The sequence below is a fragment of the Heterodontus francisci genome, chromosome 33 (assembly GCF_036365525.1).
Source record: "Heterodontus francisci isolate sHetFra1 chromosome 33, sHetFra1.hap1, whole genome shotgun sequence".
In the NCBI taxonomy this organism is placed as follows: domain Eukaryota; kingdom Metazoa; phylum Chordata; class Chondrichthyes; order Heterodontiformes; family Heterodontidae; genus Heterodontus; species Heterodontus francisci.
In genome coordinates, this window is record NC_090403.1 from 49573685 (window position 1) to 49591570 (window position 17886).

At 44.8% G+C, this 17886-nt stretch overlaps 1 protein-coding gene across 4 annotated transcripts in view; it reads right to left on the reverse strand.

The window, feature by feature from the left end:
* The window catches only part of LOC137348194 (alpha-2,8-sialyltransferase 8F-like), a 55980-nt gene extending 38573 nt beyond the window's left edge, over nt 1–17407 (reverse strand). The window contains exon 1 of one of the 4 annotated variants that reach the window (XM_068013531.1): nt 17206–17407. In XM_068013531.1, the coding sequence (XP_067869632.1) occupies nt 17206–17357 (152 nt within the window). In that variant the 5' untranslated portion in view covers nt 17358–17407. Of the gene's footprint in view, nt 1–14555; nt 15188–15470; nt 15629–17205 lie in introns of those variants that run through there. The other 3 variants (XM_068013533.1, XM_068013530.1, XM_068013532.1) reach the window with 3 other exon arrangements.
* Between the last annotated feature and the right edge of the window lie 479 nt (nt 17408–17886).

The following is a 17886-nucleotide window of genomic DNA, read 5'->3' on the forward strand; positions in this document are numbered from 1 at the left end:
GGGATAGGATCTATTCCCATCTGGAAGAAAATGGGCTTATCAGTGATAGGCAACATGGTTTTGTGCAGGGAAGGTCATGTCTTACCAACTTAATAGAATTCTTTGAGGAAGTGACAAAGTTGATTGATGAGGGAAGGGCTGTAGATGTCATATACATGGACTTCAGTAAGGCGTTTGATAAGGTTCCCCATGGTAGGCTGATGGAGAAAGTGAAGGCGCATGAGGACCAAGGTGTACTAGCTAGATGGATAAAGAACTGGCTGGGCAACAGGAGACAGAGAGTAGCAGTGGAAGGGAGTTTCTCAAAATGGAGACGTGTGACCAGTGGTGTTCCACAGGGATCCGTGCTGGGACCACTGTTGTTTGTGATATACATAAATGATTTGGAGGAAAGTATAGGTGGTCTGATTAGAAAGTTTGCAGACGACACTAAGATTGGTGGAGTAGCAGATAGTGAAGGGGACTGTCAGAGAATACAGCAGAATATAGATAGACTGGAGAGTTGGGCAGAAAAATGGCAGATGGAGTTCAATCAGGGCAAATGCGAGGTGATGCATTTTGGAAGATCCAATTCAAGAGTGAACTATACAGTAAATGGAAAAGTCCTGGGGAAAATTGATGTACAGAGAGATTTGGGTGTTCAGGTCCATTGTTCCCTGAAGGTGGCAACGCAGGTCAATAGAGTGGTCAAGAAGGCATACGGCATGCTTTCCTTCATCGGACGGGGTATTGAGTACAAGAGTTGGCAGGTCATGTTACAGTTGTATAAGACTTTGGTTCGGCCACATTTGGAATACTGCGTGCAGTTCTGGTCGCCACATTACCAAAAGGATGTGGATGCTTTGGAGAGGGTGCAGAGGAGGTTCACCAGGATGTTGCCTGGTATGGAGGGCGCTAGCTATGAAGAGAGGTTGAGTAGATTAGGATTATTTTCATTAGAAAGACGGAGGTTGAGGGGGGACCTGATTGAGGTGTACAAAATCATGAGAGGTATAGACAGGGTGGATAACAAGAAGCTTTTTCCCAGAGTGGGGGATTCAATTACAAGGGGACACGAGTTCAAAGTGAAAGGGGAAAAGTTTAGGGGGGATATGCGTGGAAAGCTCTTAACGCAGAGGGTGGTGGGTGCATGGAACGCATTGCCAGCGGAGGTGGTAGACGCGGGCACGATAGCGTCTTTTAAGATGTATCTAGACAGATACATGAATGGGCAGGCAGTAAAGAGATACAGACCCTTAGAAAATAGGCGACAGGTTTAGATAGAGGATTTGGATCGGCGTAGGCTTGGAGGGCCGAAGGGCCTGTTCCTGTGTTGTAATTTTATTTGTTCTTCTTTGTTCTTTGACTTGATTGTTGGTATCCTTCCATCTACGAAATGCCAGACATTTCTTTATAGAACTTCATATTCCTATTTATTTTTCTTTTAAAAAGTACACCACTTTGCGTATTTATCAGACTATCCATAGTGGGAGATGTCAGGGCTCGTGGTACCGCTGAAATAGTTCTCACAAATTTTACAAAATGTTGAACATTGAATGCAATATTTTTTTTTTTTCCTCAGTTTGAAACCAATTCCTGAAAAGACAGTTTAGTATGACAGCTTCCCAAGACCGTCAGAACACTGGGGACATATCATCCTTCCCCAACAAGGCTCCAACTGCTGGGATTTCAGAGATTGTCTACTTTACGAAAGTGACTACACTTCAAAATTACATTGACTGTGAAGTGCTTTGGGATGTCCTGAGGATGCCCTTCCTTTCTTTCTTTCATATCCATCAAAAGACCATCAAGAATGGACACATATAGGCACTAAATCTCAGCAACTAGAGACCAAAGCCTTAAGTTTGATGGGCACCTAGCTGTTAGCAAAAATAACACTAGACAACAAGAAGTCAGAGGCACTTATGTACTAAACCACCACTGTGCTGTCATGAATCAGACTCCAAACCGCCACCATTGTAAATAGCTGTTAAAGAGCACAAAAGTAGGTAGCCAACCTCATACTCACACCCAGGAACCAACACCAACTATATCCAGCAAACTGAACATATGACCCAAATCTGAATTAGCCCAAATATATTTGAATTAATATTTACAGGTTTTAACTCATAAAAAGTTAAAACACGATTTACACTTAACAAATCCATGTTGGCTTTCCTAACTAATCCACATATGTCCAAGTGACTATCAATTTTGTCCCAAATTATCATTGCTAAAAGCTTTCCTACTATCAAGTTTAAACTGACTGACCTGTAGTTGCTGGGCTTGTCCTTGTACCCTTTTTTGAACAAGGGTGTAACATTTGCAATTCTCCAGTACCCTGGCACCACACCTGTATCTAAGCAGGATTGGAAGATTATGGCCAGTGCCTCTGCAATTTCCACCCTTACTTCCCTAAGAAACCTTAGACGCATCTCATCTGGTCCTGGTGACTTATCAACTTTAAGTTCAGCCAGCCTACCTAATACCTCCTCTATCAATTTTTTAGCCCATCCAGTGTCTCAACTGCCTCCTCTTTCACCACAACTTGGGCAGCATCTTCTTCCTTGATAAAGACAGATGCAAAGTACTCATTTAGTCCCTCAGCCATGTCCCTGGCCTCCATGCATAAAAATCCTTTTGGGTCTCTAATCAGCCCCACTCACTCTTTTACCAGCCTTTTACTATTTATATGCCTATAGAAGACTTTTAGATTCCCTTTTATGTTAGCCACAAATCTCTTCCCATACTCTCTCTTTGCTTCTCTTATTTGTTTTTAATTTCCGCTCAGTCTTCTATATTCAACCTGGTCCTCAAAATGTACTTGACATCTGTCATGTGCACCCTTTTTTTGCTTCAGTACAGCTAAGATCAATCTTAGGTGACCTGAACACTTTTTCCACACGCATTCCCAGACCAGATGTGCCACTCAGATATAGATGCCTCTAATCTGTGTTAAACTCCAACCTTTGCACAGTACTATTTCATCAATGTGAATTCCTTCTATTTCTTACAACAGTCATTTCTAAATGACATTGGCAATTCAGAGATATCTTATACCAGTAGGTGCCACGTAAATTTGGGTTGGAACCGTTCAAACTTATTCCGCATGGAACTCTCACAAGTTGCAAATGGTAACCCTCTTCACATCAGAACCCAGGTCCAGAAAGGTGAAATGTTGGCACACCAACCTGTTATACCACCCATCATCCAATGACTTTGCCCACTGTAATTTCTAGGCCAGAGTCGTAAATCATTTTGCTAAAATTCCTGTTATAGAGGGCATGTCATGATCAGCAATGTAATATGATAAATATTATGACATTGATGCTAAACAGGTAACTCTTGTGCTACAAATTCATAGGTTTTATGAGCTGATCCATACAAACAAAGACTCTGAACTGCTTTCCCTCAATTTGATTTTTGGCACTCAATGAACTAGTTTATAGTATGCCAGTGATTTACTATTTTGCATGAGATCTCCATGGTAACAATAACTAAATAGAGTTACAGTAGACCTGCTTGATCCCCCTCTTTAGGTTTCATAAATGACCTGCACTTACATGTCACCTTTGTGACATACACCCCTCTACACAGCTGATAATGGATTCACAATCTATTCCCCACATTTTTCTACATTATACATCATGGTTAGTAGCAATACTGACACATCAGAAAGCGATGGAAGATGTTGTCGACGGTGCCATCAAGCAGCATTTGTTTAGCAATAACCTGCTCAGTGACACTGTTTGGGTTCCACCAGGGCCACTCAGTTCCTGACCTCATTACAGCCTCGAATCAAACTTGGACAAAAGAGCTGAACTCAAGAGGTCAGGTGAGAGTGACTGCCCTTGATATCAAGGCAGCGTTTGACCAAGTATGGCATCAAGGAGCCCGAGCAAAACTGGAGTCAATGGGAATCGGGGGAAAACTCTCTGCTGGTTGGAGTCCTACCTAGTACAAAGGAAGATGGTTGTGGTTGTTGGAGGTCAATCATCTCAGCTCCAGGACATCACTGCAGGAGCTCCTCAGGGTAGTGTCCTATTCCCAGCCATCTTCAGCTGCTTCATCAATGGCCTTCCTTCAATCATACGGTCAAAAGTGGGAATGTTCACTGATGATTGCACAATGTTCAGCACCATTCGCGACTCCTCAGATACTGAAGCAGTCCATGTAGAAATGCAGCAAGATCTGGACGATATCCAGGCTTGGGCTGATAAGTGGCACGGAACATTCGTGCCACACAAGTGTGAGGCAATGACTATCTCAAACAAGAGAGAATCTAACCATCTCTCCTTGACATTCAGTGGCATTATATGAACATACGAATTAAGAGCAGGAGTAGGCCACTCGGCCCTTCAAGCCTGCTCCGCCATTCAATAAGTTCACAGCTGAATTAGTTACTCCACATTTCCACCTACCCCCGATAACGTTCCACCCGCTTGCTCATCAAGAATCTATCTACCTCTGCCTTAAACATATTCAAAGATTCTGCTTCCACTGCCTTTTTTCTTCATTAGATAGTCCACCCATTCCAGTTATTAGTCCAGTAAACCTTCTCTGTATTGCCTCCAACGCATTTACATCCTTCCTTAAATAAGGAGACCAGTACTCTAGATGTGGTCTCACCAATGCCCTGTATGGCTGAAGCATAACCTCCCTACTTTTGTATTCAATTCTCCTTGTGATAAACAATAACATTCTATTAGCTTTTCTAATTACGTGCTGGATCTGCATACTATCCTTTTGCGATTCATGCACTGGGACACCCAGATCCCTCTGCATCTCAGAGCTGCAATCTCTCACCATTTAGATAATATGCTTCTTTTTTATTCTTCCTGCCAAAGTGGACACTTTCCCACATTATACCCCATTTGCCAGGTCTTTGCCCACTCACTTAACCTATCTATATCTCTTTGTAAAATAAAAGCAAAATACTGCGGATGCTGGAAATCTGAAACAAAAACAAGAAATGCTGGATTCACTCAGCAGGTCTGGCAGCATCTGTAGAAAGAGAAGCAGAGTTAACGTTTCGGGTCAGTGACCCTTCTTCGGAACTGACAAATATTAGAAAGGTCACAGATTATAAACAAGTGAGGTGGGGGTTGGGCAAGAGATAACAAAGGAGAAGGTGCAGATTGGACCAGGCCACATAGCTGACCAAAAGGTCACAGAGCAAAGGCAAACAATATGTTAATGGTGTTTTGAAAGACAAAGCATTAGTACAGATTAGGTGTGAATATACTGAATATAGAACATCAGCAAGTGCAAACCTGAAGAAAAACAACCTGAAAAAAACAGTGGGTAAGCAAACTGAACAAACTAAGATGAAATGAAATAAATGCCAAAAATGTAAAAAGGAATGCAAAAAAAAGGAAGAAAAAATAACTAAAAATGACTAAAAATGAAAGTAAAGTGGGGGGCTGTCATGCTCTGAAATTATTGAACTCAATGTTCAGTCCGGCAGGCTGTAGTGTGCCTAATCGGTAGATGAGATGCTGTTCCTCGAGCTTGCGTTGATGTTCACTGGAACACTGCAGCAATCCCAGGACAGAGATGTGAGCATGAGAGCAGGGGGGAGTGTTGAAATGGCAAGCAACCGGAAGCTCAGGGTCCTGCTTGCGGACTGAGTGGAGATGTTCCGCAAAGCGGTCACCCAGTCTGCGCTTGGTCTCCCCAATGTAGAGGAGACCACACTGTGAGCAGCGAATACAGTATACTACATTGAAAGAAGTACAAGTAAATCGCTGCTTCACCTGAAAGGAGTGTTTGGGGCCTGGGATAGTGAGGAGAGAGGAGGTAAATGGGCAGGTATTACACCTCCTGCGATTGCAAGGGAAGGTGCCCTGGGACGGGGACGAGGTGGTGGGGGTAATGGAGGAGTGGACCAGGGTGTCGCGGAGGGAACGATCCCTTCGGAATGCTGACAGGGGAAGGGAGGGGAAGATGCGACTGGTAGTGGCATCACGCTGGAGGTGGCGAAAATGGCGGAGGATGATCCTTTGGATATGGAGGCTGGTGGGATGAAAAGTGAGGACAAGGGGAACCCTGTCACGGTTCTGGGAGGGAGGGGAAGGGGTGAGGGTACAGGTGCGGGGAATGGGTCGGACATGGTTGAGGGCCCTGTCAACCACAGTGGGGGGAAATCCTCGGTTGAGGAAAAAGGAAGTCATATCAGAAGCACCGTCATGGAAGGTAGCATCATCAGAGCAGATGCGTCGGAGACGGAGAAACTGGGAGAATGGAATGGAGTCCTTACAGGAGGTAGGGTGTGAAGAAGTGTAGTCGAGGTAGCTGTGGGAGTCAGTGGGCTTATAATGGATATTGGTAGACAACCTATCCCCAGAGATGGAGACAGAGAAGTCGAGGAAGGGAAGGGAAGTGTCAGAGATGGACCATGTAAAGGTGAGAGAAGGGTGGAAATTGGAAGCAAAGTTGATAAAGTTTTCGAGTTCGGGGCGGGAGCAGGAAACGGCACCGATACAGTCATCAATGTACCGGAAAAAGAGTTGGGGGAGGGGGCCTGAGTAGGACTGGAACAAAGAATGCTCGACATATCCCACAAAAAGACAGGCATAACTAGGACCCATGCGGGTACCCATAGCGACACCTTTTACTTGAAGGAAGTGCGTGGAGTTGAAGGAGAAGTTGTTCAATGTGAGAACAAGTTCAGCCAGGCGGAGGAGGGTGGTGGTGGATGGGGACTGGTTGGGCCTCTGTTCCAGGAAGAAGCGGAGAGCCCTCAAACCATCCTGGTGGGGGATGGAGGTGTAGAGCGATTGGACGTCCATAGTGAAGAGGAGGCGGTTGGGACCAGGAAACTGGAAATTGTCAAAATGACGTAGGGCGTCAGAAGAGTCACGGATGTAGGTGGGAAGAGACTGCACCAGCGGAGAAAAGATAGAGTCTAGATAGGAAGAAATAAGTTCAGTTGGGCAGGAGCAGGCTGACACAATGGGTCTGCCGGGACAGTCCCGTTTGTGGATTTTGGGAAGGAGATAGAAGCGGGCTGTCCGGGGTTGCGGGACTATGAGGTTGGAAGCTGTAGAGGGAAGATCTCCAGAGGAGATGAGGTCAGTGACAGTCCTTTGGACGGTGGCTTGATGTTCGGTGGTGGGGTCATGGTCCAGAGGGAGGTAGGAAGAGGTGTCTGTGAGTTGGCGTTGAGCTTCTGCAAGGTAGAGGTCGGTACGCCATACAACAACAGCACCACCCTTGTCTGCAGGTTTGATGACCATGTCGGGGTTAGACCTGAGAGAACAGAGTGCCTCAAGTTCAGAGGGGGACAGGTTAGAGTGAGTGAGGGGGGCAGAGAAATTGAGACGACCAATGTCTCGCCGACAGTTTTCAATGAAGAGATCAAGAGCGGGTAAGAGGCCAGGATGAGGGGTCCAGGTAGAGGGAGAATACTGGAGGCGGGTGAATGGGTCTGCTGGTCGGGGGGAGGACTCCTGGTCAAAGAAGTGAGCCCGGAGGCGGAGGCGACGGAAGAAGAGCTCAACGTCATGCCGAGCGCGAAATTCATTGAGGTGGGGGCGTAAGGGGATAAAACTGAGTCCTTTGCTGAGTACAGAACGCTCAGCATCAGAGAGGGGGAGGTCAGAGGGTATAGTGAATACACGGCAAGGGGTCAGATCAGAAGGGGTGGGGTCAGAGGGAAGTGAAGCGGAAGGAGGATCTGGAGGGGCATTAGTCCCCATCAGCTGCTGGAGCTTGCGTTCCTTAACACCTGAAAGGAAGAAAAAAAGTTTTTTGTTAATGCGTCGGATGAGACGTAAGATGAGATGAAACTGCGGAGTAGAACAGATTTGAGATAAGGTGAGACGGTGCTCCTGGAGAGAGAGGTCCAGTGTGTGCATATGGCGGCGCATAGCACTGAGTGTAGATCTCAGGATGCGGCGAGAGTAGCAGTCCAAGGAACGTTGTATTTCTCGGAGATACCTGTGATCCTGGGTGGTTTCAAAGCATGATGGGTGAAACTGCAGTTGGAATCCACGTGGAATCAGTCGGAGCCGGAGACAGTCACTGAGGAAGGAGATGTGGCTGTGAAAATGAGTTTTGGTAGATACCTTATCAAACACCAGGAGGGAAATAGAAAGCAATGAAGGTGAACAAGGTAAAAGAGACAAACGAAAATCCCGTCGGAGAGAAGAGCAGAACTTCTTCAAGGTAGGCATTCCTGGAAGAGAAGTGGCAGTGAATTAAACACTAAAATAAAAGCAAAATACTGCGGATGCTGGAAATCTGAAACAAAAACAAGAAATGCTGGATTCACTCAGCAGGTCTGGCAGCATCTGTAGAAAGAGAAGCAGAGTTAACGTTTTGGGTCAGTGACCCTTCTTCGGAACTGACAAATATTAGAAAAGTCACAGATTATAAACAAGTGAGGTGGGGGTTGGGCAAGAGATAACAAAGGAGAAGGTGCAGATTGGACCAGGCCACATAGCTGACCAAAAGGTCACAGAGCAAAGGCAAACAATATGTTAATGGTGTTTTGAAAGACAAAGCATTAGTACAGATTAGGTGTGAATATACTGAATATAGAACATCAGCAAGTGCAAACCTGAAGAAAAACAACCTGAAAAAAACAGTGGGTAAGCAAACTGAACAAACTAAGATGAAATGAAATAAATGCCAAAAATGTAAAAAGGAATGCAAAAAAAAGGAAGAAAAAATAACTAAAAATGAAAGTAAAGTGGGGGGCTGTCATGCTCTGAAATTATTGAACTCAATGTTCAGTCCGGCAGGCTGTAGTGTGCCTAATCGGTAGATGAGATGCTGTTCCTCGAGCTTGCGTTGATGTTCACTGGAACACTGCAGCAATCCCAGGACAAAGATGTGAGCATGAGAGCAGGGGGGAGTGTTGAAATGGCAAGCAACCGGAAGCTCAGGGTCCTGCTTGCGGACTGAGCGGAGATGTTCCGCAAAGCGGTCACCCAGTCTGCGCTTGGTCTCCCCAATGTAGAGGAGACCACACTGTGAGCAGCGAATACAGTATACTACATTGAAAGAAGTACAAGTAAATCGCTGCTTCACCTGAAAGGAGTGTTTGGGGCCTGGGATAGTGAGGAGAGAGGAGGTAAATGGGCAGGTATTACACCTCCTGCGATTGCAAGGGAAGGTGCCCTGGGACGGGGACGAGGTGGTGGGGGTAATGGAGGAGTGGACCAGGGTGTCGCGGAGGGAACGATCCCTTCGGAATGCTGACAGGGGAAGGGAGGGGAAGATGCGACTGGTAGTGGCATCACGCTGGAGGTGGCGAAAATGGCGGAGGATGATCCTTTGGATATGGAGGCTGGTGGGATGAAAAGTGAGGACAAGGGGAACCCTGTCACGGTTCTGGGAGGGAGGGGAAGGGGTGAGGGTAGAGGTGCGGGGAATGGGTCGGACACGGTTGAGGGCCCTGTCAACCACAGTTTGCACTTGCTGATGTTCTATATTCAGTATATTCACACCTAATCTGTACTAATGCTTTGTCTTTCAAAACACCATTAACATATTGTTTGCCTTTGCTCTGTGACCTTTTGGTCAGCTATGTGGCCTGGTCCAATCTGCACCTTCTCCTTTGTTATCTCTTGCCCAACCCCCACCTCACTTGTTTATAATCTGTGACTTTTCTAATATTTGTCAGTTCCGAAGAAGGGTCACTGACCCGAAACGTTAACTCTGCTTCTCTTTCTACAGATGCTGCCAGACCTGCTGAGTGAATCCAGCATTTCTTGTGTGTGTGTATATCTCTTTGTAGCCTCCCTATGTCCTCTTCACAACTTACTTTCCTACCTATCAAAATGTCATCAGCAAATCGATCCCTTCATCTAAGTCATTTATATAAATTGTAAAAAGTTGAGGCCCCAGCACAGATCCCTGTGACACACCACTCATTACATCTTGCCAACCAGAAAATGACCCATTTATGCCTATTCTTTGTTTCCTATTATTTTTTATTCATTCATGGGATTTGGGCATCGCTGACCAGGCCAGCATTTATTGTCCATCCCTAATTTCCCTTGAGAAGGTGGTGGTGAGCTGCCTTCTTGAACCACTGCAGTCCATTTGGGGTAGGTACACCCACAGTGCTGTTAGGAAGGGAGTTCCAGGATTTTGACCCAGCAGCAGTGAAGGAACGGCGATATAGTTCCAAGTCAGGATGGTGTGAGACTTGGAGGGGAACTTGCAGGTGGTGGTGTTCCAATGCATTTGCTGCCCTTGTCCTTCTAGTTGGTAGAGGTCGCAGGTTTGGAAGGTGCTGTCTAAGGAGCCTTGGTGCATTGCTGCAGTGCATCTTGTAGATGGTACACACTGCTGCCACTGTGCGTCAGTGGTGGAGGGAGTGAATGTTTGTAGATGGGGTACCAATCAAGTGTGCTTCTTTGTTCTGGATGGTGTCGAGCTTCTTGAGTGTTGTTGGAGCTGCACCCATCCAGGCAAGTGGAGAGTATTCCATCACACGCCTGACTTGTGCCTTGTAGATGGTGGGCAGGCTTTGGGGAGTCAGGAAGTGAGTTACTCGCCTCAGGATTCCTAGCCTCTGACCTGCTCTTGTAGCCACGGTATTTATATGGCTACTCCAGTTCAGTTTCTGGTCAATGATAGCGCCTAGGATGTTGATAGTGGGGCATTCAGCGATGGTAATGCCATTGAATGTCAAGGAGAGATGGTTAGATTCTCTCTTGTTGGAGATGGTCATTGCCTGGCACTTGTGTGGCGCGAATGTTACTTGCCACTTATCAGCCCAAGCCTGGATATTGTTCTGGTCTTATTGCATTTCTACACGGACTGCTTCAGTATCTGAGGAGTCACAAATGGTGCTGAACATTGTGCAATCATCAGCGAACATCCCCACTTCTGACCTTATGACTGAAGGAAGGTCATTGATGAAGCAGCTGAAGATGGTTGGGCCTAGGACACTACCCTGAGGAACTCCTGCAGTGATGTCCTGGAGCTGAGATGATTGACCTCCAACAACCACAACCATCTTCCTTTGCGCTAGGTATGACTCCAGCCAGCGGAGGGTTTTACCCCTGATTCCCACTGACCTCAGTTTTGCTAGGGCTCCTTGATGCCACACTCAGTCAAATGCTGCCTTAATGTCAAGGGCAGTCACTCTCACCTCACCTCTTGAGTTCATCTCTTTTGTTCATGTTTGAACCAAGGCTGTAATGAGGTCAGGAGCTGAGTGGCCCTGGCGGAACCTGAGTATCACTGAGCAGGTTATTGCTAAGCAAGTGCCGCTTGATGGCACTGTTGATGACACCTTCCATCATTTTACTGATGAGTTAACCAATCTTTTATCCATGCTAATATGTTACCCCCTACACCATGAGCTTTTATTTTTTGCAATAACCTTTGATGTGGCACCTTATAAAATGCCTTCTGGAAATCCAAGTACAATACATCCACCGGTTCCCCTTTATCTACAGCACATGTAACTCCCTCAAAGAGCTCCAATAAATTGGTTAAACATGATTTCCCTTTCACAAAACCATGTTGACTCTGCCTGATTATCTTATAGTCATAGAGAGATACTGCACCGAAACAGGCCCTTCGGCCCAACAAGGCCCTGCTGACCATCAACCACCCATTTATACTAATCCTACATTAATCCCATTTCCCTCTTACATCCCCACAATTCTCCTACCACCTACCTACACTAGGGGCAATTTACAATGGCCAATTTACCTATCAACCTGCAAGTCTTTGGCATGTGGGAGGAAACTGGAGTACCCGGAGGAAACCCACGCGGTCACAGGGAGAACTTGCAAACTCCGCACAGGCAGTACCCAGAACCAAACCCAGGTCACTGGAGCTGTGAGGCTGTGGTGCTAACCACTGCATCACTGTGCCGCCCTATCTTGAATTTTTCTAAACGCCCTGCTTTAATGTCTTTAATTATAGCTTCTAATGTTTTCCTAAAACAGACGTTAAGCTAACTGACCTGTAATTTCCTGCTTTCTGTCTCCCTCCCTTTTTGAATAAGAGTTACATTTGATATTTGCCAATCTAACGGAACCTTCCCTGAATCTAGGGAATTTTGGAAAATTAAAACTAACGCATCAACTATCTCACTAGCCACTTCTTTTAACACCCTTGGATGAAGTCCATCAGGACCCAGGGACTTGTCAGCCCGCAGTTCCAACAATTTATTTAGTACCACTTCCCTGGTGATTGTAATTTTCTTGAATTCCTCCCTCCTTTCCATTTCCTGACTTACAGCTAATACTGGGATGTTACTTGTATCCTCAATAGTGAAGACCGAAATATCTGTTCAATTCATCTGCCATCTCCTTATTATCCATTATTAATTCCCCAGACTTACTTTCTATAGGACCAACACTCACTTTGTTAACTCTTTTCTTTTTTTAAATATCTATAGAAACTCTTACTATCCTTCTTTATATTTCGAGCTTGCTTTCTCACGTACTCTAATTTTACCTTCTTTATTAATCTTTTAGTTATTCTTTGCTGTTTTTTTATATTCTGTCCAATCTTCTAAACTGCCTCCCATCTTTGATCTCTGAATCCCCCACTATCAACATCTTGGGGAGTTACCATTAACCAGAAACTGAACTCGAGTAACCCCTATAAACACCATGGCGACAAGAGCAAGTCAGAGGCTAGGAATCCTGCGACAAGTAACTCACCGTCTGACTCTCCAAAGCCTGTCCACCATCTACAAGGCACAAGTCAGGAGTGTGATGGAATACTCTCCACTTGCCTAGATGGGTGCAGCTCGAACAACACTCAAGAAGCTCGACACCATCCAGGACAAAGCAGCCCACTTGACTGGCACCCAATCCACCACCTTCAACGTTCACTCCCTCCACTACCGACACACAGTGACAGCAGTGTGTACCATCTACAAGATGCACTGCAGCAACGCACCAAGGCTCCTTAGACAGCACCTTCCAAACCCACAACCTCTACCAACTAGATGGACAAGAGCAGCAGATGCTTGGGAACACCATCACTAATGATGTACCTCAGCCACAAAGTCTATACATGTAAACATTATCTGCTGCAACACCTTAGTATATGGATTTTTTTTTATTCATTCATCATATGTGAGCTTTGCTGGCTAGTTCCTCTCCAAGCCACACACCATCTTGACTTGAAACTATATCGCCGTTCCTTCACTGTCGCTGGGTCAAAATCCTGGACCTCCCTTCCTAACAGCACTGTGGGTGTACCTACCCCACATGGACTGCAGTGGTCAAGAAGGCGGCTCACCACCACCTTCTCAAGGCCAATTAGGGATGGGCAATAAATGTAGTCCTAGCCAGCGAAGCTCACATCCCATGAATGAATTTTAAAAATCCATATACTGAGGTGCGGCAGCAGATAATGTTTACATGTATAGACTTTGTGGCTGAGGTACATCATTAGTGGGCTGCAACTCAATTTACAAAGCAAAGCAAACACCCAGCTGAAAATGGCATGAGAAAAAGAGAACTGAATAAATACCTGAAGGGAAAAATGTGTACAGTGAATAGGGAAAGTGCAGGGGACTGGGATTAATTGGATAGCTCTACCAAAGAACCAGCAGAGACACCATGGGCTGAATGACCTCCTTCTGAAGAGAAAGAAAGAATTCTATGATTGGAAAGTGTGTATTGCTCAGTGTGAGCATGCAAACACAAAGTTTGCTTTGTGAAGGGTTAGCCAGCAGAAAATTTCCTTTTGCAGAACATGCAATGCAAAGTATGGCTTCTAAATGCACAATGCATCACCTAATATAGAAAAAGATAGCATGTTATCAACCAACACCCACTATATGTTTGGAAAATATTTTCGTCTGATAAGACATTTGTTACATTGCAGCCACAGATACAGACTGCACACGTCGGTTACTAAAGTGGTGATGAGAGATTATCACTCAAAACAGGTTATTTATACTTTATATTTAGGCCTTCAGCCAAGCTCCTCCCAGACCTCCCTCAATGCTGTTCAGTAACCAAATTACTAGGATATGCATAAGAAGAGTTTGATGGGTGCACTTCATTTAATTTTGCCTCTTCTCCCTGTGGAAAATTGCCTGGCCTCACGCTCTCTACCTCCCCTGAGAACATAGTCAAGATCATCAAAACTGTTTTGAGATAAACTGAAGCGGTGCTCCTGATAAAAGACCACAGACCTGAAAAGTTAACTCTACTTCTGTCGCCACAGATACCCCCCAAAGAAAACACTTGCTTTAAATTAGATATTCTCCTTCCTGTTCCAAAATTCGAAAGCAGAATAGAAACAGCTCGAGGGTCAGTTTAAGGAGAAAACAGCGCATCGTGTCGACATTCAAACCAAACTTTACGAACCCACACTTTCAGAAAAGCGCAAAATGACCAGTCCGAACACTCAGAAACAAGTGAGAAACATCTTTGCACGGGTCCAAACTGACAGCCCCACTGCATCCTCCAAATAAACAGATTTAGCTGCACCATTAACCCTGGATATCATACAAGACATGTCAAAAACTTAGAGCAAATCCGGAGTGCAAAATGCAGTAAATGACAAGATGTTCCGCAATACCAATGTGTCAGCTCACCCGTATTCAGTGACGAGGCATTTTGAATAGAATTACATACCTGTAATCAGGTGGCTGTTCAAAATTCACAACAAATATTGCACACAGAATAAAGATCCCACAGCTTAGCAACATTATTCCCAAAATACATTTAGAAGCGGCCATATCAATCCGAACGGCTATTCAAATGCAGCAAGCAGATTACAACGTTTCTTGTTTCGTTAACAAAAAGAGTTTTCTTCTCCCGTAAAAAGGCACAACAATGATTCTTCAGAGAGAAGGTCAAAACGGGGATCCCTGAGACTGAGACCAGGAGGCGGGTAGGTCTGTTTTCTATTCCTGGTGCATCTTGGCTGCTTGCCACTTTGCTCTATCGTCTCCAAATGTGCAGCTGTGTTATGTCCCAGCAAGAATGTCCGATCATGAGATCAGTCAGTGGCTCCACTTTCCACAGCGACCTCTCCTCCGAGCATCATCACCAAGGGGCTTGGCTCCAGTTATTTAAAGCATCAGCTCATTACTGCAATTGTGAAACAAGGGACTGCTATATTTCAGTGGGGGAGGAAAAATGGAGAAAATCCATTTGGCTCCTGTTGCCAGTCCCAATGACACCAAAGGCAAACTCAGAAACGAATATCTCCTTTAGCCTACACAGCCCTTAGTTATTAATTTTCACCTCAATTTTCCCAACAAGGTCAGATTCAGTGGCAGGTTACTCAGCGAATCACTGGCATGTTTTGTGTGTCTTTTATTCTGCTTGAACCTATGACGTTGAAGAAGGTGGGACTTCCTATCCCCAATGCTTACAGTAAGTCAAAACAGATATTTTATCCAAACCTGAGGGAGCAGGTGATTACATTTACAGCTTCATGTTCTGCCCAACATTACTCAAAATAAGAGTTCAGCTCAGTGCAGCTCAAACTCTTAATGCCCTGAGCAGCATGAAACGCTTTAAACCTCAAGCAAAAACACCTACCTTTTTAAAATGTTTGCAGAATATTTAATCATAGAATAGTATCGCACGGCAGCAGACCATTCGGCCCATCGAGTCTGCGCCAGCTCTTTCCAAGAACAATTCATTTAGTCCCACTTCCCAGCTTTTTCTCCATATCTCTGCAATTTTCATCTCCTTCAAGTATTCCAGTGCCCTCGCCGAGAATGCTTGACTGCCTGAACATTTAACACTGTCGGGTACTTGAGAACATTGAAGTAAGAATGAATGATGCAGAAACTGGGCCTGTTTGACCTGCCTCCATCAGATGAATTTGCAAATACTGCACATAATAAATCTAGAGGAAGATAAATTATAGAATTCAAAATTTTCTCAACTAATGAATAGGCAAAACTTTTTCACATTGTGTAGTTTTACAGTGCCCTCTCCCACCACCTGTTTGGGCTTCCTCATGTACCCATGATACCTTTCCAGAGGAAAAAAGTTAATTTTTTACAAATTCAACATGATCAACTTTATTTTCAATGAATTTTTGTGTTTATTAAAGTTGGGGTTGCCAGTGATAGAGGTAGGATCAATTTTTCCATTTTGGGATTCCAGCAGAAGGTACGACTAGGTATAGTGAATTGGATGAAGAATAAAACTCCCTCAACTCTGTCTCAACAATGTACTTAAACCAGATCACAGCAGAAGAGCACAGTTTACTACACGGAATTAATTTTCCCAGAGGCACCACCCATAATCCTTCCGGTCTGTCACCTGTTTCCTATATGCTTCAACTCCACTTTCTTGGACTGCTCATGAATTCTAATGAAAGGTCCCAGCCTGAAACAATAACTTTGCATTTTCTCTCTTCCGGTGTTGACGAGCCTTTTGCCAACATTTTCTATTTCAAGCACACACCTCTGAGAAATGTTATGAAAATAGAGCCGAAGAAGGAAGAACCTTAGTTAACTCCGGCCGAACTGTTTTTTTGAGTTGTTCAGTCCTTGTGCTGTAACAGTGAAAAACTGGTATCAATTTAATCCCACATAAAATCACACAGTCATTGAATCTTACAGCACAGATGGAGACCATTCGGCCATTGTGCTTGTACCAACTCTTTGAAAGAGCTATTCAATTAGTCCCTCTGCATTGCTCTTTCCCTATTGCCCTGCAATTTTCTCCCCTTCAAGTGCACTTTTGAAAGTTATTATTGAATTTGCTTCCACCACCCTTTCAGGCTGTGCATCCCAGATCATAAAAAAATGGCTGCATGCCTCTAGCTATTTTACCTAATATAAATCTGTGGCGTCTGTTACCACCTTCCCTACAAAGTATTTACTGCACAGAAAAAGACCATTCAGCCCAACAGATCCATGTCGGAGTTTACACTCTACCTTTAGAAAGGATTTACAAACCCAGTGCAGATCTTACGGGTAAAATGGTTACGTATAAAACCCTGGACTTCCAAGGTGTTAAGAACAGTGGACAGTAATAATAATTTCCATTTAAGCAGAAGAAAAAGTCTACCCGATCGGTGAGGGGACAGTGGTCTTGGAGCATCTCAGCTGTGATCTTAAATAAGTGCTCCTGAATTTTAAGGAAGGATACCAGCCTGAAACATTAACTTTGTATTTTCTCTTTCAGATATTGAAGAGCACTTTGCCAACGTTTCCTATTTTTAACCACATGTCTCTTAGAAATGTTACAAAGTCAGAATCTGGAAAAGAGGAGTCTTGCTGAAACCATTAAACTGCTGGCAGGTGCACACAAATACCTGTGTCTCTGGACTGACGGGCTTTGTGAGTTGTTCAGCTCGTGTGCTATCTCCTGTATCTCCATTCTTCCATCATCCACAATGTTCGCTCCCTTCCCAGGCAAGCACAGGAAATGCAACACCTGCCCTTTCACTTCCTGACTCCCCACCATGCAGGGTCCCAAACTCTTCTTCCAGGTGAAACTACAGTTTACTTGTACTTCTTTCAGTTTAGTTTACTCTATTCGCTGCTGATGATGCAGTCTCCTCTACACCCAGGAGACCAAAACCAGAGTGAGTGATTGCTTTGCTGAACATCTCCATTGAGTCCGCAAACATGACCACAAGCTTCCGGTTGCTTGCCATTTTAATTTTCCGCCCCATTCCCACTCTGATCTTTATGTCCTCAGCCTCCTACACTGTTCCAATACCGCCCAACAGAAGCTCAAGGTACAGCACCTCATCTTTCGATTAGTGACTGTACAGCTTTCCAGACTCAACACTGAATTCAATAATTTCAGATCATAACCATTGCTCCCATTTTGTCAGACAGCAGGTGCTGGTAATGTTTTGTGCTGTTTCCATTTACAGCTCCCCTAGACCCGTCTTTCATTTTTGTATTTGTCCCATTTACCCCTTTGCACAAAATTGGAACTCAGTAATGCCATGGATTCTCTAGCCAGCGGAAAAGCCCCTGGGAAG